This window comes from Medicago sativa, chromosome 4, assembly GCF_051527215.1.
Source record: "Medicago sativa cultivar Bolivia chromosome 4, Bolivia_mono, whole genome shotgun sequence".
Classification (NCBI taxonomy): Eukaryota; Viridiplantae; Streptophyta; class Magnoliopsida; order Fabales; family Fabaceae; genus Medicago; species Medicago sativa.
In genome coordinates, this window is record NC_140752.1 from 75,872,718 (window position 1) to 75,893,992 (window position 21,275).

General features: G+C 35.0%; 2 protein-coding genes across 2 annotated transcripts; both read left to right on the plus strand.

Annotated features, from left to right (window-relative positions):
- The first annotated feature begins 948 nt into the window (after nucleotides 1-948).
- Nucleotides 949-5,945, plus strand: LOC146931972 (protein argonaute 2-like). The gene is made up of 3 exons (XM_085703552.1): nucleotides 949-1,336; nucleotides 2,054-3,227; nucleotides 4,120-5,945. Exons 1-3 carry the CDS (start codon nucleotides 1,048-1,050, stop codon nucleotides 5,591-5,593), a joined length of 2,937 nt encoding a protein of 978 aa, XP_085559678.1. The 5' UTR covers nucleotides 949-1,047; the 3' UTR covers nucleotides 5,594-5,945.
- Nucleotides 5,946-18,412: 12,467 nt separating this feature from the next.
- On the plus strand, nucleotides 18,413-20,402 carry LOC146931973 (O-fucosyltransferase 23-like). Its single transcript, XM_085703549.1, has one exon. It carries the CDS (start codon nucleotides 18,881-18,883, stop codon nucleotides 20,153-20,155), a length of 1,275 nt encoding a protein of 424 aa, XP_085559675.1. The 5' UTR covers nucleotides 18,413-18,880; the 3' UTR covers nucleotides 20,156-20,402.
- Nucleotides 20,403-21,275: the final 873 nt, after the last annotated feature.

Consider the following 21,275-nt stretch of genomic DNA (forward strand, 5'->3'; position numbering starts at 1 on the left):
TTATCAAGTGCCCTGACACTTGTTATCATTTCCCTAAAATTATATATAATTTTGTTAATTAAGTATCTCTATTATTTTATATTATTTATTTTACATCTCAATATTATTGATTCATCTTAAATACTTAACATGATAATATAATATTTTTTAAAAATAAAAAAATAAAATACTAACTAATTTTAAATTTTCACATGAAAAATAATATTCTTTTTGTCCCACACAATAAGTGATCGGTTGACTCCTTTAAAAAAGTGATTATTTGACTGTTTTATACAAATTAAAAATTATATAAACAAATAAAACTTTTAATAAATTTCAGTCAAAAAAACTTTTTTTTTGAAGGACAGTCAAAAAAAAACTTTTATTAAATTATTCCCTATATCAAATCAAATACTCCCTCCGTCCCAAATTGTATGACGTTTTGGGCATTTCACACGTATTAAGAAATGTCATTAATTTTGTGTGGAAAAAAGATACTATGAGTTGTTTTACAAAATTGTCCTTAATAAATAATATTGGAAAGATAAATAAATGACTTGAAAGGAGAGAGAGTAATAAATAGTTAAGGATATAATAGGAAAAATAACATTAATGTTGCATTGGTATTGTAAAGCGACATATAATTTGGAACAAATTTTTTTTCCAAAGCGACATACAATTTGGGATGGAGGGAGTATGAAAAATCAGATGTTTTTGTCAAAAATTCAAACCAAATGCATTTGAATATTTTTAATGATTTTGAGGTCATTAAATTTTATTTTATTTTTGGTACTTATTTTTTTGAAAAAATTTAATTTTTGGTACATGAAGTCATTAAATTCTAATAGTACTATTTTTTTTTTGGTTACATAATTCTAATAGTACTATTTGTTAGTAGTATCTAAAAACAATCTTTGTAAAAAAAAAAAAAAAAACTCTTTAAATTGGTTTGAGATTGTTGTTTTAAGTACACAAAGTAGTGTGCTTAGTGTGTTGTTTCGTGCGCGCGTCAGTTACTTTCTTTATATTTTCTCCCGATTTACTCCAATTTCAATTCTCATCGTTCCAATGGATCAACGCGGTTTCAGAAACTCAACCGGTGGCCATAACGGTAACGGTAATGGTGGTGGCGGTGGCAGAGGAAGAGGAAGAGGAAGAGGAAGAGAGTTTCAACAACAATCAAGTCCTGGTGGTGGTCGAGGGTTTACTCAACAACCGCAAAACCGTTGGCAACAAAGGCCAATTCCACCTTCTTCCTTCACTCATGCTTCATCTTCAACTCCTGCTCCGATCACCAACCATCAACCCCAACCCCAAGTCCAAACTCGTCCACAAGTTCAAACTCATCCACTTCCAGGTATAAATTTTGAATTTTTTTATTATTTATTTTTCACTTCAGTACCCTAATGTATGTGATCGATCACAAAGCCCTAATTTTTTGTGTGCAAAATATGTTGAATCATGTAATGAGGGTGTGATTTCTCATCTATGAAGCACTGACACAACACAGATCATCGTCACCGGTGATCAGAAGTATATTCGTACGCAAGAAGTATCATGTCGTACACAAGACACACCTTTGATCAGAAGTGTCGGTTCTTCAGAGTTTATATTCAATTATTATGTCAAACCACATCACACAATCTACGAATTTATGTAGATATTTTATGAACTATTCTGGTTGTTACGAATTATAAAAAAAAAGAAAAAAAAAGATTTTAATACTCAAATTTAGAGGTTAATTTTTTGAGATTTTTGAAAAAAACAGAAGTTTTGTGTCTGTTTAGTTGAATGAAAATAACTTATTTTTTATAAAAATAATCATTTATAAAATAAAAAATACGATTTTTGGAGTAGTTACTAACAATTTCTTATTTGAACCAGTTTTTAGATTTTTTCTTTCTTTCTTCAGATGCTTATTTTTTTGAAAATCTGTAACAAACGGAGGAAATTTTCTAAAACTCAATTTTAAAAAAAATGGTTTTTTCATGAAAAAAATATTGCAGCAAACAGGCTCTAAATACTAGTGGAAATATCAACTTATATCTGAGAGAGAAGATGTTTTTCTGTGCAGATGTTGGAGCTCTGAAAATAAAAGAGCAGCCTGTGGAAAATACCACAATTGGACCCATGTTCCGGCCTGACAAGGGAGGGACAGTGTCAATTCGAGATTGCAGACTTCGTGTCAATCATTTTCCGGTTGCTTTCAATCCACAAAGCATTATCATGCACTACGATGTGGATGTGAAGGCTTCTGTGCCACCGAGAAAGGGTTTGCCTCCGAAGAAGATTTCCAAGTCTGACTTGTCTATGATCAGGGACAAATTGTGTGCTGATCATCCTCAGATACTGCCTTTGTTGAAGACTTCATATGATGGAGAGAAGAACATCTTCAGTTCCGTGCCATTGCCTGAAGAAACTTTTACCGTGGAGGTCTCAAAAGGAGAAGATGAAAGAGCTGTTTCTTATACAGTTACTATAACACTGGTGAACAAACTCGAGCTTCGCAAGTTGAGAGATTACCTTAGTGGCAATGTGTTTTCCATTCCGAGGGATATTTTGCAGGGAATGGACTTAGTGGTGAAGGAGAATCCGGCAAGGCGCACAGTTTCTTTAGGACGATGTTTCTTTCCCACCAATCCTCCCTTAATACAGAAAGATCTTGAACCCGGAATAATTGCAATTGGAGGATTTCAACACAGTCTCAAGACCACGGCTCAGGGTTTAGCATTGTGTCTTGACTATTCAGTTTTGTCATTTCGAAAGAAAATGTCAGTCTTGGATTTCCTCCATGAGCATATTAGAGGTTTCAATTTGGCTGAGTTCAGGAAATATAAGAAAGTTGTCGAGGAGGTACTCTTGGGATTGAAAGTAAATGTTACTCACAGAAGAACCAAACAGAAATACACCATTGCTAGGTTAACAGATAAAGATACTCGCCACATCACTTTCCCTATTTTGGACCAAGAGGGCCAAACCCCCCCTAGAAGCACCTCTCTTCTTGCCTACTTTAAAGATAAACATGGCTATGATATTGAATACAAAGATATTCCTGCCTTAGATTTTGGGGGAAACAAGACTAATTTCGTGCCTATGGAGGTATGCGTCTTGGTTGAGGGTCAGCGATTTCCCAAAGAGTATTTGGACAAGAATGCTGCCAAGAACTTGAAAACTATGTGCTTGGCTAGTCCAAGGGATAGGGAATCTACAATACAAATGATGATGAAGTCCAGTGATGGACCATGCGGGTAAGGGGAATATAATTATCATATTACAATACATGTTGGAACTTGAATTGTTTCCTGTATATTTTTTATTGTTAATTGTTTTATTCTTGCTGCTTTTAATTAAACTGTTATCTCAGCTTAATTTCACTAATTCTAAACTTCGTAATGGATGGATTAAATGGATTAACCTTGAATGGATACTGACCAAAAGAATTCTTTTGCCACACTTGTATAACATGCTTGTTGAGATGGTTATGCATTTTTATATATGGCAAATTGGTGTCAAATATGAGTTTTAAGTTGCATATATTTTTCTTCTTACACTCACTTTCTCCTCATTCGTTAGCTATGTATGTGTAGACGTGGTGCCATAAATGTTTGTTGTTAGATTATTATCTTGCTTGATATAATATGCTGAAAATGTTATTATTGAATGCGAGTGTTTTTTGTAGAACTTGGCTGCAGCCTTTTCTGATTTATGGTTACAAACAAATAATGGAATGATGAAGTTGGATAATTAAGTGCTTATGTGAAACTATTTTTAATTTAGTTTTTTTTTTTGTTGATATGAAAATGAAGCATTTTTGCAACTTTAAGTTCTCTGTATCTTCCTTCCTTGCTGCTTTGTACTGTCCAACAATGTTGCTTTTTGAAAAGTCAAATCATTCTGTTTTCATAAGATGAAATCGATTAAGCATCACTAGCTTAGAACTCTAGAACACATGCTGCAATGTCCCATGCATTGGGCAATTTTCCCATGTTTGTTGGGTTGATATATGATTTATACTTTGTGTTTTTTATAGTTATCAATTTATCTCCTCGTCTATACAAGTCACCCAATTATTTTGATTTGTCGTAGCTTTATTTTTTAAATTTGTTAGACACAGATGCCTCACAGAATCTTTTTTGACAGTGGTGGTATTCTTCAGAATTTTGGAATGAATGTCAACACTTCCATGACAAATGTGACCGGACGTGTAATTGGACCTCCAATGTTGAAGTTAGGCGATCCACGCGGAAAGAGTACTCCTATGAAACTGGATCCAGAGAAATGCCATTGGAATCTAGTTGGAAAGTCAATGGTAGAAGGAAAAGCTGTTGAATGTTGGGGCATCCTTGATTTTACCAGCGATGCACCTAATTGGTGCAAATTAAGAGGCAATCAGTTCGTTAACAATCTTATGGATAAGTACAGGAAGTTGGGGATTGTCATGAATGAACCTGTTTGGCATGAGTATTCTGCAATGTGGAAACTTGGGGATTACAATTTACTATGTGAATTACTTGAAAAAATTAATGAGAAGGTTCAAAAAAAGTGTCGACGGCGGCTGCAATTTCTCCTTTGTGTGATGGCCAACAAGGATCCAGGTTACAAGAGTCTCAAGTGGATTGCTGAGACCAAGGTTGGCATAGTGACTCAATGCTGCTTATCTGGTAATGCTAATGAAGGGAAAGACCAATATCTCACAAATCTTGCTTTAAAAATCAATGCAAAAATTGGAGGCAGTAACGTTGAGCTCATTAATAGGCTCCCTCACTTTGAGGATGAAAGTCATGTTATGTTTATAGGGGCTGATGTCAATCATCCAGGTTCTCGGGATACAAATAGTCCATCAATTGTTGCAGTGGTTGCCACTACTAACTGGCCAGCTGCAAATCGCTATGCAGCACGTGTTTGCGCTCAAGAGCATCGTACAGAGAAAATTTTGAATTTTGGAGAGATTTGCCTTGACCTTGTTAGACATTATGAGAAGTTGAACAAAGTCAGGCCCCAAAAAATTGTTATCTTTCGTGATGGTGTTAGTGAGAGCCAATTTCACATGGTTCTTGGCGAGGAGTTAAAAGATTTGAAGACCGTGTTTCAGCACTCAAATTACTTTCCAACTATCACTCTTATTGTAGCTCAAAAGCGCCATCAAACTCGATTGTTTCCTGCAGGTGTAAAGGAGGGTGCTCCCAGTGGAAATGTGTTCCCTGGAACAGTTGTGGACACAAAGGTTGTACATCCTTTTGAATTTGACTTTTACCTGTGTAGTCACTATGGAAGCCTAGGTACAAGCAAGCCCACTCACTATCATGTCTTGTGGGATGAGCACAGGTTTACTTCTGATAATTTGCAGAAGCTCATATATGATATGTGCTTTACCTTTGCAAGGTGCACTAAACCTGTATCTTTAGTCCCTCCAGTGTACTATGCTGACCTTGCTGCTTACAGAGGAAGACTATACTATGAAGCAAAGATGTCAACTCAATCTCCATATTCAACTGTATCTTCTTCATCATCACCTTTAGCTTCTTCATCCATTTCATCCACCACCTCAATTTCAAATGATCCAGGGTTTTACAAGCTGCATCCTGATACGGAAAACGGAATGTTCTTCGTCTGAAGCCTGCACATACTCTTTCTTTTGTGGCAGTAGAACTATTTATGGTCTGACTTCATGGTTCTCTTTGCATTGGGACAAAATGCTTTTCCTGCTTGAAGTAATTAAGTAGTTTTTCTTTTTGTTGAAGTATTTAAGTAGTTTGTGGATTATGTCTTGTTCTTGGTTTTTAGTCGTCATGTCGGATGTTTGTCGTGTTATGTTATTTTATTTTAGTTAGCAATTGGCCTAATGCTCATTTTGTGGATATGCAAAGTCTCATGTGGCTTGTGGTGTATTTTTAAGACATTTCAGTTGCTGATTTTTAGTATCTGTTTGAAATTTATTTCAGTTATATAATTGCAGTTAATTATAATCTTTTGCATTTCATTACACATTAAAAATGGGATTTTCAATTTTTCGTGGAGAGCTCGGTGCACCCCTTAAGCAAAAAATTCTTTCTTATTTCGTTTTTCAATTGCAACTCAAGAGACATTTTCACATCTATTGCTTGAGGTAAAATACATTATTATAAGAATAGTATATTGCTAATGAATGGAAGTATCTCGATGAATTGTTCTCATAAGAGTGTGTTTGCGAGTTGGATTTTAGAGAGAAAGGCTTTCAAGGGCAAAATCTATATGTTAACATATATTTGATATTTTTAAAAAAATTGAAAGAATACCGTGATACATGAGCACCCTCCAAAACTTTCCAAAAACCAATTCGCAAACACAGGTGTTTTCAAAAACTTTTCAGAGAACATTGAGATTTAAGACCCATATAGCACCGAAAACTTTTTTTGTGATGACAAAATACCCTTTGTTAAGTGTTTTTGCATGAATAAATAAGCAATTACCTCCCTGAAATTGTAAGTTTCGTCAGTTACCCCATGACGTTAACAAAACTTCAATTACCCCCCTGAAATTGCACAACGTTAATCAATTTACCCCCTCCGTCAAATTCTTATGTTAGTCGACATCACGTTTTGCAAATACCCCTCTGAAGTTTTGCACTTATGTGCAAAATGCCCCCCGAACTTGAAATTTTATAATTTTTTTCTTCTTATACTTGACTCAAAAGATATTAAAGTCTTGGTACCACAACTTGTTACCTAACATATACTTTAATGGGTTATTAGTGTTTTAACCCTATGTAATATAGGTCATTTCAGGTTTTTCACCCTATAAAATTTTTTGTTTGGTTTTTGTCCTTGTAATTTGAAGATTTTTTGGTTTTGGACCTTCATGACAAATTTCGCCCCCTGTAATTTGAGAAAATTTCGGTTTATCCCCTGTTAATTTGAGAAAATTTTGATTTAGGCCCCTGCCATATCGTCGATTTTGTATTCTCAAAATTTATAAAGATCCAAAACCAAAAATCTTAAAATTACAAGGACGAAAACCAAACAAAAAATTTTACAGGGTGGAAAACCGAAAATGGTCTATATTACAAGGGGATAAAACACTATTAACCCTACTTTAATTATGGCTTGTTAAGAAGTTGTGGGATTAAGGCTTGTGAAGTTAATTATGGATTAAGGCATGTGGCATCATCCACTTTAATTTTTTTTTCTTCTTATACTTGACTCAAAAGATATTAAAGCCTTGGTACCTAGTATATGTTAGGTACCAAGGCTTGTGAAGTTAAGCCTATCCCATTTGTTTAGATACACATTCTATACTTATTTCTTGCATCCCAATGCAATAATGACGTGACTTTCTAAAGATAAAAAATCCTAGGTTCTGAGTATTCAAGGAAAATTGTTGTTGACACATTTGATTAAGCTGAGAAACACGAATAATTTACCCAAATGCCCCTCGGCAGTTAACTGCCGAAGTTTACTGGATCCGGCTGCAGTTAACTGCCGAAGAAATCCTCGGTAGTTAACTGCCGAAGTTTTGTTATAAGAACAGAACTGGCATAGGAGTTTCCAAAACTCCATTGTTACATTTTTGAGAAATAGAGGTGCGATTTTCACCAAGCTTAAGCCATTCCAAGCCAATTTCAAGCACAAAAACAAGTAAGTTTTTTGAATCCTATTGCATTGTTGTTTTGTTGTTGAATTGTTTGTTTTTTTTGTTAAATTTCGATTATATAGGTTTTATTGATTTTGACGATTTGTTGTAGAATTGTTAAAATTGTTAGAATTGTTAGGTTTATGATTTTAGGATAGTTTAGGGTAGAATTGTTAGAATTGTTAGGTTTAGGTTTTGATGAATTGTTGTAGAATTGTTAAGGTTTATGTAACACCCTCCCTTTTATGTAATTATTTTTATTAAGTTAGAATTTATTTATGTGATTTAATTATTTATAAGAGGTGTTAGTATTTTATTACGTGGCATATTTCTATTATTTATTAGAATATGAGAATTATTAGTGTAAGTAGAATTGGGGGTTAGAATAGAAAGGAGATTAAGTTGTTGGGCCCAAATAGATTTAGAAAGAATAGAAAGGTTATAAATAGAGGAAGCTAGGTTGAGAGAATAGTTGACAACGTACGTTCAAGTTTTAGAGAAAAGAGGAGAAAAGCCAAGAGAAGAAGAGAGAGCTGCGATTTCTGCAAAATTAAGGTAAGGGTGAGACTATCTAGCTTTAATATTAAGTTGTAAATCATTAGATTACATCTAACAAAGTTGGGGAGAGTTTGTGAGATTAAGAGGATTAGGGTTTTGAGTGAAGAATTGAGGATTAATGGATGAAAATTGTTAGATTGATGTAGAAACTGTGAACAGTCCTTAGATAATCCGTAGAATGATAATTGGAATAGTTTTGAGGTTTAAAACATATGATTAGATGAGAAGTCGGTGAGTTTAAGAATTAGGGTTTATGAGCGATTTTGATGATTAGATGATGAAGAACCGTAGAATTGATGAGAGAATCATGAACAAACCTTAGATATCCTATAGGAATGTTATTAGAAGTAGTTTGATGGTTAGAAACATGAGAATGGATGAAAAGTTGAGATTCTGAGAAAAAGTGATTTTAAGTGTTTTTTTGAGAAATAAGTGATTCTAGGATAAGCTGATTTGGAGATTTAAAAATATGATTTTTCAGTAAAATATGATAGGATTTGTCGAATAGAACGCGTAGGCGAAAACGGAATCGGATTCGGAGTAACGGTTAGGTTTTTACGGACGAAACAGTGAAACCGAAAAAAATGGGATTGTACAGAGCTGCGTCGCAGGTGGGCTACTTCCTTCCCACGCCTGGGCGCAGTTTTCCACGCCTGGGCGCAGCAAGGCAGCCCCTCATGGGTGACTGCTTGTTGTGTTTTCGTTGCGTGCTGTCAGAACTTCGATTGTTGCGTTCTTGTGTCTTTTTCACCCTTTTCCGTGTTGAATTAGCTTTCGGTGTAAACATAAAAGTTGTAGATATTTGAGTTAGCTTTCTAATGGTTTTTGTTTGACATGAAAATGATTCATATTTTGAGTTCTGATGAAAATAGTCCAAGTGGGTCTTCAGAAAACTTTAAGAAAACTTAGCATAACTAATCCCAAGTTAGTCCAAAAACTTATGGTTGGTTTCCCAACTTCAACTTAAGTATTAGGGATTTAGTTGAGGTGTTTTATGAGTATTTGGCTTATGTCTCATTGATCAAACTTGATTTGCTTTTGAAGAATGTTTTGGACTTTGATATGAATGTAATTGATTAATGTATATGTGGTTATTGTTGTTGATATGTTGGAATACATTATGTGAGTATTGTATGATACATAATATTATGATGTTCTATGATGCTAAGTTGATATGATTCATTTCTTATTGATGATATGATATTCTAGCACTGTTATATGCTGCAATTGCAGCTGTTTGTTGCTGCTGAATCTTAGTGAAGATGTATAAGTCGGTCTAAGTTTTCATGATTTAAGAAGTTGTCCATTTTAATGGAATTGTATAAGATGTTCACGTTGTTGTCCAAGTTGTAGGAAGATTGTGTCGTTGCATAGTCAGTGATGGGGGCTTAATGCCCGACAGGTTCTTTATGACCTTAGCGATGGGGGCTTAATGCCCGACATGTCCAAATATGACCCTAGCGAAGGGGGCTTAATGCCCTGGTGGTACCACATGCATATTGAAGTTGTCTAAGTTGTTGTTGAAGTTGTCTAAGTTGTTGTTGAAGATGTTGTTGCATTGTAGAGTCGTCATAACTAATATTTGATGATGATTTAATGATGATGATGTTTGTTTAAGAAGTTGATTACGAACTTAATTATGAAGTTGTTTTCGATAAATGATATGCTTTGATAATGATACTTATGTGACATACATGATGATGCTTATGATTATATTTGGTGTTAGATGTTGATGCTTATGATCATTATATGTGTTGATGTTTGTGATAAATATATGTGTTGATGTTTGTAATTAATATTTGATGATGTATGCTGATGTTTATGAATTAGTAATTGATGTTATATGATGATGTTTACATCTATAATTAAGATGATATAAGATGAAGTGTATAACTAATGTAGGAGATTAATGATGCTAGTTAATGGAGTATAAGATATGTTAATGATGTTTAAGTTGTTGAATGTACTTTATATGATTTATATGTTTAATATTATTGTTTGAGAAATCACACCCCTTCTGCTTGAAAATGTTGCCCTTCGTATGGGTAACTTGCAGGTAATAAAGACTAGAAGTGTTCGTGAGTGGACTCCTCACTTGTGTCTAGGTGCCCTGATACGTAACGGGATGAGACTTACTTTCATATATATTCCTTACGTGTCTTTTATGAACTTTTTATGAATAAGTATTGAACCAAATTATGAGATTTTCTGATAAGGCCTGCGTGCCAAGACTTTATTCAAGTCGAACTATTTCCACTGCGTATTTCCAGACTTTTATGATGTTGAACCTAGAAGGATATTTATTAATATCTATTTTATGACTTTAAAGTAGTATGTGACATTCCGTTTATGATTTAAATACTCTGATTTAATATGAAATTTTTATGTTGGGAAAACGGGGTGTTACAGTTTAGGTGTAGGTTTTGATGATAATTTTGGTTTAGGTTTAGTTTTTGATTTTACGATTTTATGGCATTGTTGTTTACTTTAGGTTTGGATCGCCATTTTTTTTAATGTAGATATGTCACAGAATCAGAATCAGGGTAACGTTTAAGGTGATGAGAAGAACAAAGAAAAATCGCCTATGACATGGCACGAAATTGTTTATGATGGTTTCGAAAAAAAGAAGGGTTCGAAGGAGCCGGTGTACAATCACTCGAGGTTGAGGAGGAGCGGGAGGACATGCTATTTTGGTCCTCAACCAAAAGAAGGTGCCCCAGGGACTGTAGCGGGCAACCCGATTAACCTGTGTGACGAGGAAGATGTGTAGTGGCTTGTAATGCCTACTTGTGTTGGGTTTTTTTTTATGTTTTTTTTATATGTCGTGCTCATTTTGGTACATTAAACTACATTTTCCTGGTGCTTTGAATAAAAATCGCATTTTGAATAATTTCGATTAAAGTCGCGTTTTGAATAATTGCGTATTCGAATAAAAACTAATTAAATCTAACGTGAATTTGAATAAATATGCAATAGCGTGAATTCGAATAAATATTTGAATTAAGGTTTCGTTACATTACATAAACGACATGTATGTCAACAATTACATTACATGCACCTTCAAACTACAACAATTGTCTTGCCCCTGAATGGGGCAAATTCAAACTGGCTAAGCAGCATGACTCCAGCATACGATCATCATCTTGAACGATTGTATTCAAGTGCCAACAAAATGAGGTCCATTCCTTGACACTTGAATACCATTGTTCAAGATGCTCATCGAATGTTGGAGTCATGCCGATTAACACATTTGAATTGCCCCATCCAGAGTAAGACAATTGTTGTAGTTGGAATGTGCATTCCAACTACAACAATTGTCTTACCTCTGGAATGGGGTAAATTCAAACTCGCCAAACAACAGGACTCAAGCATTTCACCCAGCATTCATGTTTTCCTATGAAAAGAATAAATTTTTGTTAGGCTTGTTTTAGATGATGGTATTCAAGTGCCAACGAAATGAGGTCCATTCCTTGACACTTAATACCTTCATCTAAACCATCCTAACAGGAATTTAATCTTTTCAAAGGAAAAACATGAATGCCGAGCGAAATGCTTGAGTCCTCGCCGTTTGGCAAGTTTGAATTACCCCATTTCAGAGGTAAGACAATTGTTGTAGTTGGAATGCACCTTATCCCAACTAATGACGATCTTCTGGGGGAATCAAGTTGTTGATGATATCTTCAGTTGATCTCAGCAACGTCACCTGCATATCGATCCACTGGAACATGCTGTGCTCCCAAAACATGCTCGTCACGTTTTCGTCGTTCTTTAACTCCACCCAAGTGAATGATACCCTCCCCTCATCGAGCGTTGGACGTTTATACCGAAAGTTTTGCACCCTCCTTGTGTCTCTGGGATTGACTCCTTGGTTGAATTCATTCAGTTGATCCTTGAGACCTCTTAACGTTACATCAAGGCACCGAACCTTCAACCTCTGAGGTTCTCCGCCGTTGAATTCTGCATGAACGTCGATCCACCCGGCCATTGTTTCAAATCTACACAATAAGAAATTAAAAACATCAATGAAAAACTCATTCAAACATTTTATCAAACACTTGATGTGCAAATTATACATAGACTCTAAAATTCATGAAATAACCCTAAACCGTAACTGTGTAAAAAAAATATAAAAATAACGTAAAATATAACAAAATTATTCAACTTATATTTACTCTTAAAATAAATCATATACTCTTACTAAGATAAAAAATATATATATAAAATACCAAATTAAAAAATAACCCTAAAATTTTAAAATATAACATAATCATCATGCAAACATTTTAACAAAATTAATCAACTAACATCTAATCTAAAAATGATTTATAACATGTAAATCTAATTAAAAACTAAAATAAAAAAATATATTTAAAACACCAAATTAAAATATAACCAATAAATTTTAAACTATAACATAAACATCATACAAACATTTTAACTAAATTAATCAACTAACATTTACTCTAAAAATGAATTATACTATGTAAATCTACTCAAAAACTAAAATAAAATAAATCTACTCAAAAACTAAAAAATAAAAACATTTATAACAGCTAAAATTTAAGTTAATAGCATTATAATTACTTACTTGTGATTTTGTTGAATAAATTTGGTTGGGTTTTTAGAGATGAGAGAGCTTCTGCCAGACTTGTAGCAGAAGATCCTCGGCAGTTAAATGCAGCCAGTTTCTTCAAAATTCGGCAGTTAACTGCCGAGGGGTATTTAGGTAAATTACTCGTATTTCTCAGCCAAACCACATGTGTCAACAACAATTTTCGTATTCAAGTGCTCGCAAAACATTCAACCGTATAAACAAATACGTACCTAGCCTCTGTGTGCATTTCAACTGATGTTATGAATTTTAGCTTCTTAAAAATCACATTTATTTTGTCTTGGGGCGCGAGAAACATACAACAAACGCTAGTCCAAGCACACCGTAAGGGAAAATACTTGAGTGACATAATGTCACCGTGACATTAAATCTGGGCCACACAAAGGTGTTGTGTTGTGTGGCCCAGATGTGTTGTATGTGTTATGTGGCCCAGATGTTGTGTGGCAATGTGTGTTGTGTGACTCAGATTTAATGTCACGGTGACATTATGTCACCCAAGTGCTTCCCCACCGTAAGTGTTTCTTCGGTCCTGCGGCCGCAACCAAAATCACGGTGAAAAATCACATTAGGTACTAAGGCTTGTGAAGCTAAGCCTACCCCATTGGATATGGTCTAATTGTTTGTTTGAGTACATTTTATACTTATTTCTTGCGTCTCAATGTAATATTGTCGTGACTTTATAAAGGTAAAAAATCCTAGCTTCAGAGTATTCATGTGTTCCCAAATAATTTCACCATGGAAACAAATAGGTACTAAATGCTTCTTCAGTCCTGCGGGCCGCAACCAAGATCATAGTGAAAAATCACTTCAATGCAGAAACTTAGTATGTGTTTGGAAAATTTCAATTCTACAACCACATTGTATGTTTACTGTGAAGCTACTATCTACATTTATTTATGCATTGGGACACAAGAATTACTAGTCTAATGCAAAACCAAACACAGACTTAGTATTTGTTGAGACTGAGACTGAGTCTAAACATACTTTTTGTGAGTTTTTTTATAACTATAAACCGCACACTTACTAATTGAAACGAAGAGTAAGTCATACCTTAAAAAATACTTAAGGCAATAATTAATTACACATGCGCTGCGTGGGTGACGAAAACGTAAGAGGAAAAAAAGAGGTAAAAAGTAAAGTAAAATGTAAAGGAGAAGGCAACTACTACTATATGAAGTTATGAGTTATGAAGGCCACTTTTAAATCCTGATTGACCCAACTATTCCGCTCCATGCTCACGTATAAACACACACAACTGTAGTTGATGCATAGTGTGTGTGATGATTATAAATTTTGGGATTTCAATTCCTACTAAATAAAGTTTCGCTCACATTTTTCTTGATTGTCTTCCATACACATATTGGATCTCTATGAAAAAAAATATTACTAACCAAGTTGTTGGGCATTGTAAACCCTTAAATGCATTATAAATTGTCAAATATATATATGCAACTGTACATAAAAAAAAAAAAAAAAAATACCAGAGAAACCACCAATTCATAGAGGAGATGGCTCCTTTTTTTTTTTTTTTTTTACCAGCAGTGGAGTGGCTGCTTTATTTTTTGTTGAAGGAAGTGGAGATGGCTGCTTGCTAACATTAGCTTAGGACGTTTATTAAAAAAAACATTAGCTTCCTTCAAAAAAAAAAACATAGCTTAGTACCTCTGATAAAAACATTAGTTTAGTAAATAAATAACCCATTGTTTATCCAAGTCCTTTAGTTAGTTCCATTTTTCTTTTTCTTTGGTCTGTTTATCTTTTCCCAACTATTTGAGTTATGAGTTCTCTCTAATATAAATTGAGGAGATTCACTTAATTATCTAAATTTTTTGGTTATTTTTCAAAAAAATCAAGAGGGACTACTGGGTCCTGTTAATTATCAAAAAATTATCGATCTCTAACGGGTGCTTAAGGAAGAAAAAAAGAAGTTGGAAGTAATCAATTCTTTAAATGAATCTAGGTATAATTGAATGATTAATTAATTAAAATCATTGGTCATTAGTGCAATTTTATATATTTATATATTATAATTTCCTCAAAAAATATATTTATATATTATAAAGTAAAGGGTCATGTTAACCGGTGTTCCTGGGGTGCTGATTAAGGATGCTAAAAGAGAAAATCTTAGGCCAAAAAAGAAACCTTTTAAGCTTTTAATGCATTGATTACACAACTTTTAATGTAAAATATTACTATATTTGATACCTTAACCCGAACAATGGTTAGCATTACCCGTAAGTAAAATCACTTTCGTGACAATTAACTAATATCTTTTTTTTAAGTGTTGTGAAAGTGACTCAAAATTGGAGTTTGGAGGCCAAAAATTGATGTTTGCTGAAAGTACAAATCGGGGCCCGAATGGCAAAAATCGGGGCCCGATTTTGGCTGTCTTTGGGAGCAGTTTGGTACTGGAAAAATCGGCGCCCGAATGGTAAAAATCGGGGCCCGATTTTGCGTGCTGTTATTTTTCAGAAACGTATTTTTGGGCCAGATTTGGTACAATTTTATGGGAGTTTCTTTTACTATAAATATAGGCATTGTATCAGTGTAAACCTTGAGATAGAGGGGGCTGAAACAAGGGTTTAGAAAGGCAACAACAAAACTAGGGTTTGTATAGAGTTTGTCTCTTTGGAACAAACACTAGGTTTTGAGGGTTGATTCACCTTGGGAAACACTATTAGGATTGAGTCTCTTGGTTACGGGAAGAGGCTGGGATTTGGGTAGAATTAGGCGGGAGACTTATTCTTGTAATCCATCTCTTTTGTAACGTTACTCATCATATAGTGGAACGGAGGGCTGCTCTCTCCCCCAGACTAGGTCAATTTGGACCGAACTGGGAAAACAGATTCTTTGTGTTCTCTCTTCTTCTTTTCTCTTGCTGTGTTGTTTTCTACTTTTGGCTTGTGATTATAACTGTTCTATTCACTTTGATTATTGGTTGCTTTATTATCCCTTGCTCCACACATCAAGTTGTTATTGGTGTGAGTTTTCTCATCGAATCCGCAACAATTGGCGCCCACCGTGGGGCAAGGTCAAAGGATAATCTAGTACCATGGGTTCGAAGTGGGATATTGAGAAGTTTACCGGAGATAACGATTTTGGGTTATGGAAGGTAAAGATGGAAGCGGTGTTAATACAACAAAAGTGTGAGAAAGCTTTGAAGGGTGAAGGTTCGTTACCGGTCACCATGTCACGAGCGGAGAAGACCGAGATGGTGGACAAGGCCAGGAGTGCCATTGTCTTGTGCCTCGGAGATAAAGTTTTGAGAGAAGTAGCAAAGGAACCAACCGCGGCATCAATGTGGGCAAAGTTGGAATCTTTGTATATGACAAAGTCTTTGGCTCGTCGGCAATTCCTAAAGCAACAACTTTACTTATTCAGGATGGTAAAGTTAAAGGCCGTCATGGAGCTACTTGTGGAGTTCAACAAAATCATTGGTGATTTGGAGAACATTAAGGTGCGTCTTGAGGATGTGGGTGCTCTGATGGTGTGGTGTTGTTCGGAGGATGAAGAAGGTGATGTTGGTCACCTTGAGATTGATGCCTAGTGGAGCGGTGTTCGTCTGGAGGGACGTTAAACACTCAACATCAGCCTGGAGAGGCGGTGGTAACAATACTCATGATCAGTCTGGAGAGGCGGAGGCAACAATACTCATGATCTACCTGTTGAGGTGGAGTTTCAAGGTTGAACACATAGTGGGATGTACGCATTTGCTAGTTGGGGTAGAGTACGCTCAGCTTGAGGTGGAGTTGAACACACCGGTAATGGTACGACTATGGAGGACCTTGGGTGCTATAGGGATAGCACAGCTTGCGGGATTACTCTAAAAGAAGGCCAAGGGTGATTGGATGCAAGGAGACCTTCAAGGAAACGGGAGATGTCCTGTGTTGAAGATGTCATGGTGAATGCTTGTGGGACTACCTAAAATACCTAGCGTAGTTAGACTACAAGGACCTTCGAGAAGGCGGAAGACATTCCGAGGGCTGAAGGGATGGGAGGTGTATACTTGTGGATTACTCTAAAAGCCAAGGGTGATTGGGAACAAGTAGATCTTCAAGGAAGCGGGAGATGTCTCGTATTGAAGAGGTATGGTAAAGGCTTGTGGAACTACCTAAAATTCCTGGCGTAGTTGGACTGCAAGTATCTTCGAGAAGGCGGAAGACATTCCGATGGCTGAAGAGGTTAGGGTGTAAACTTGTGGAGCTACTTGGTGTAGTGGGAAGCAAGGGAAAGAGCAGCAAGGTGTTGATGTTAAATGGGCATCATCACTAATTTGGAGTCAAGGTGGAGATTGTTGTGAAAGTGACTCAAAATTGGAGTTTGGAGGCCAAAAATTGATGTTTGCTGAAAGTACAAATCGGGGCCCGAATGGCAAAAATCGGGGCCCGATTTTGGCTGTCTTTGGGAGCAGTTTGGTACTGGAAAAATCGGCGCCCGAATGGTAAAAATCGGGGCCCGATTTTGCGTGCTGTTATTTTTCAGAAACGTATTTTTGGGCCAGATTTGGTACAATTTTATGGGAGTTTCTTTTACTATAAATATAGGCATTGTATCAGTGTAAACCTTGAGATAGAGGGGGCTGAAACAAGGGTTTAGAAAGGCAACAACAAAACTAGGGTTTGTATAGAGTTTGTCTCTTTGGAACAAACACTAGGTTTTGAGGGTTGATTCACCTTGGGAAACACTATTAGGATTGAGTCTCTTGGTTACGGGAAGAGGCTGGGATTTGGGTAGAATTAGGCGGGAGACTTATTCTTGTAATCCATCTCTTTTGTAACGTTACTCATCATATAGTGGAACGGAGGGCTGCTCTCTCCCCCAGACTAGGTCAATTTGGACCGAACTGGGAAAACAGATTCTTTGTGTTCTCTCTTCTTCTTTTCTCTTGCTGTGTTGTTTTCTACTTTTGGCTTGTGATTATAACTGTTCTATTCACTTTGATTATTGGTTGCTTTATTATCCCTTGCTCCACACATCAAGTTGTTATTGGTGTGAGTTTTCTCATCGAATCCGCAACATTAAGGAAATTAACTAATACTCCCTACGTCCATATATATAAGCACCCTTTTATTAGAGGCAAAGGGTGTTTATATATAGGAACGGAGGGACTATCAATTAACATTTTCACGTCATTATAATCAATTTATTACATGAGTTTTCAAGATTCAAATGAACGGTTTAATTTCAATACAAATTCTTAATATTCAAATATATGATTCTTCACTTATACATTCATATGAATCTTAAATTGGATACCTTAAAATTCATATGAAGAAAGATAAATAACAAAAATATCGTGAAAATTCAATATAAACTCTTGAATCTTGATATATGAAAATCACAAGAATAACATATAAGTGACAAAATCGTTATGTAAGATTAATGCATCGTAATAATTCTAGTAAGCGAAATAGTAGTTGAATGTGGATGTTTTGTTTGCCAATTGGACCACAAAATCCTCACCCGTCTGTCCTCTAGAGTCTCTAACTCTGATCTAAAAACAGAACAAATCCTTCTTTTTTTCTCTGTAATCTGTATCTCATTCTCTCACTTCTGACACCTTTCCTCTTTCACTCTCCTTTTGTCTTCTTCCTCAGCCGCACTTTCTCTCTTTCCCATTCTTTTTATATTTTTATTTTCCTAATATTCTCTTTTCTGCACACACAACACAACACAAGCTTCTTTTTTTTTTTTTTTTTTTTCTCTTTTACAGCAGAAGAACCCACCTACCTTAATTTTCCCTTTCTTTCTCCTTCATCTTCTCATCACTTTTCTCTCCATATTCTTCTTTCCACCGAACACCAACCCTATTTTCCCTTCAATTCAATCATCATCATCATCAATTTTCATCATCTCATCATATATCTTCTTCTCATGATATGATGAATGATGATGCATCTTAGGTTGTAAGACACGTCTTTCTTTTACAATCAAAATTTATCTTTATATCATCCTCTGTAAGTACTTTTTTTATTACTTTTTGTTTGATTTTGATATATTATTGTTGTCGAACTTGAAAGTTACTGTCATCAGCTAAGGGATACTCGCGTATCCTTGAATCACGTCTGTCTGTCTGTTGATTTCGGCTAACAGGATAATTATTTTAGGTGTAAACAATTATATATGGAATTCTTGTTTAATTGCAAACTGATAAAGTTAATGGGTGGTGGCAATCTAAATTCATTAGTTTGCAAGATTGTGTTTTTGTTTATTGCTGTTTTGATTCTAAGGGCATTGTTGCTACCTCAAAACCTTGTATTTACGCGCAAGAATGTTTCATCATATGGTTTTGTTGTTCAACAACAAAAGTTTTTGGAGGTTCCTCAAATTGTGTGGGGATTAAACAACCAAAAGATTGCATTTGCAAGGGCTTGTCTTACTGCAAGAATGTTGAACAGAACACTATTGATGCCTAGTCTTAGTGCTTCCTTGTTTTACAAGGAAATCAATCTTTTACAACCGATTTCATTTGACAAGGTGTTTCAATTTGATAAATTTAATGAACTGTGTAGTGGTTTTGTTCAATTGGGTCGTTACTCTGATCTCTTGAACAGAACAGAAGTGGTTGAATTGCAGAAAGGAAGCGGTAGAAAGTGGACAGTTGAAAGGGATTTGGATCAGTTGAGACAGTATAAAAATGGTTCTTTTGGTGATATTGAGGTGATTAAGATTGATGGGAAAACCCCTTTCTTGTGGCATGATCATTGGCCTGTTAAGGACTATGCAAAGGTTTTTGAGTGCTTAGTCCTGGTTGATGAATATACTCAAGAAGCTGATAGAGTTGCCTCTATGATTAGAAAAGTTGGTAACCATGATGATAAAGGTAATTCATTTCAAAATTATGTGCCTTATGTTGCTGTTCACATGAGAGTAGAAATTGATTGGATGATTCATTGCAAAAAATTGGAGCAAAGATTGAACACTAATCAAATATGTAGTAGCAAGAATGAGATAATGGAAAGAGTAGGGAACATTGAAAGTCTTAAGACTCCAGTTGTTCTTTATCTTGCAGTAGCTGATAAACTACTTCAAAATTCTTCAATATTGGAAGGTTGGAAAGAAGGTTTTCTACCTTATGAGAAGAAGAAACTTGGTGTTGATAAAATATATGCAAAATATCCTTATTTAATTCAGTCTGCAATTGATTATGAAGTGTGTTTGAGAGCTGATATCTTTGTTGGTAACAGTTTCTCTACATTTTCAAGTCTTATAGTTCTTGAAAGAACACAAAAGATGATCAAATTGGGTGTGAATGAAATGTGTGGAAGTGATGTAAGATGGCCTTCTTTTGCATATAATATAAAAGGAGAATTGAATGGTCCTATGAGATGGGTTACAAATATGTCTGATTCAAGCCTTCATGCTATCAGCTATGGCACTAACCACATTTCTTGTTGAAAGCTATGTAGCACGAACACTTCACAACGAAAGCGTAATCGGTGTCCTATACCGTTATTATGACATCAACACATGTAACTACATTCAAATATTTGATTTTTTTACATTTTTTTTATTAACGGCGTTGATGTGTTAGTATGTGTTTTTGCTCCATAAGTTGATAGAGCCTGCATTATCATTGTTACATTACAACTCATACTTTAAATTTATATAGAGTTTGATAAATGAATACGGTTGTTGAAACTGAGGTACAGTTTGTCAAAATTTAATTTTAATATATTATGTAAAGCATATCTGACATTCTTCATGCTTCAAAAGGTTGACTTTGGTTTTTTTCCTTATGTATTTTTTTTTCCTTAGCTGGTTGATTTTGTCTCACATGTGATCTTGAGAATTGGAATGACACAAGACTCTATATGTTTATTTTAGAGAAACCGAGTGAGATTTGAAATAATGCAGCCACCTCTAAAATATTTATGAAATGCATGACACTGCGGTCATATTTTTCCAAGATAAAATATAAATTTGTTAAGATAAGATGTTTCTTTTCACATTCTTCATGTGATGGGTGGTGAGATTATGAACCTTATGTAAAGATACTTTCCCTTTCAAACGATGGCTAGAGTAATAGAAGGGCGACAGAGGACAACGGTTGGAGCTTTTTGACGGAGGGCGCTGTACCTGCAAACACTCATGCATTTATGTCAAACTTTGATAGAGGTGTGTAAAAGGTATTAATGCACTAGTCTCTTTATAGTAAAGGTTTCAAAACACGATGAAGTGTAACATCATGTGAACTTTCACATCGAAGTCATTTCTTGATGAAACTTACCTCGGACCGGAACAAAACCGAAGTTAAAAAATAAATTTTCATTCAAATTATAGAAGTAAAAGCTTCATAGTTTAACTTTACATTAGAATTAATTCTAAAAATAAAACTAATTAATTTCACTTGAGAATATTTAGAAATGTTAAAATCAATTTGATACCGTACTTTTAGAATTAGTTATCTTTTATCCCAAAGTTGATTCCAAAGACTAATTTGATTAAAGATATCTTTCTTTCTTTCTAGCCTAAATAAGAATATTCCTTGTTGAGTATGTTTTTTTGCCCTTTACTT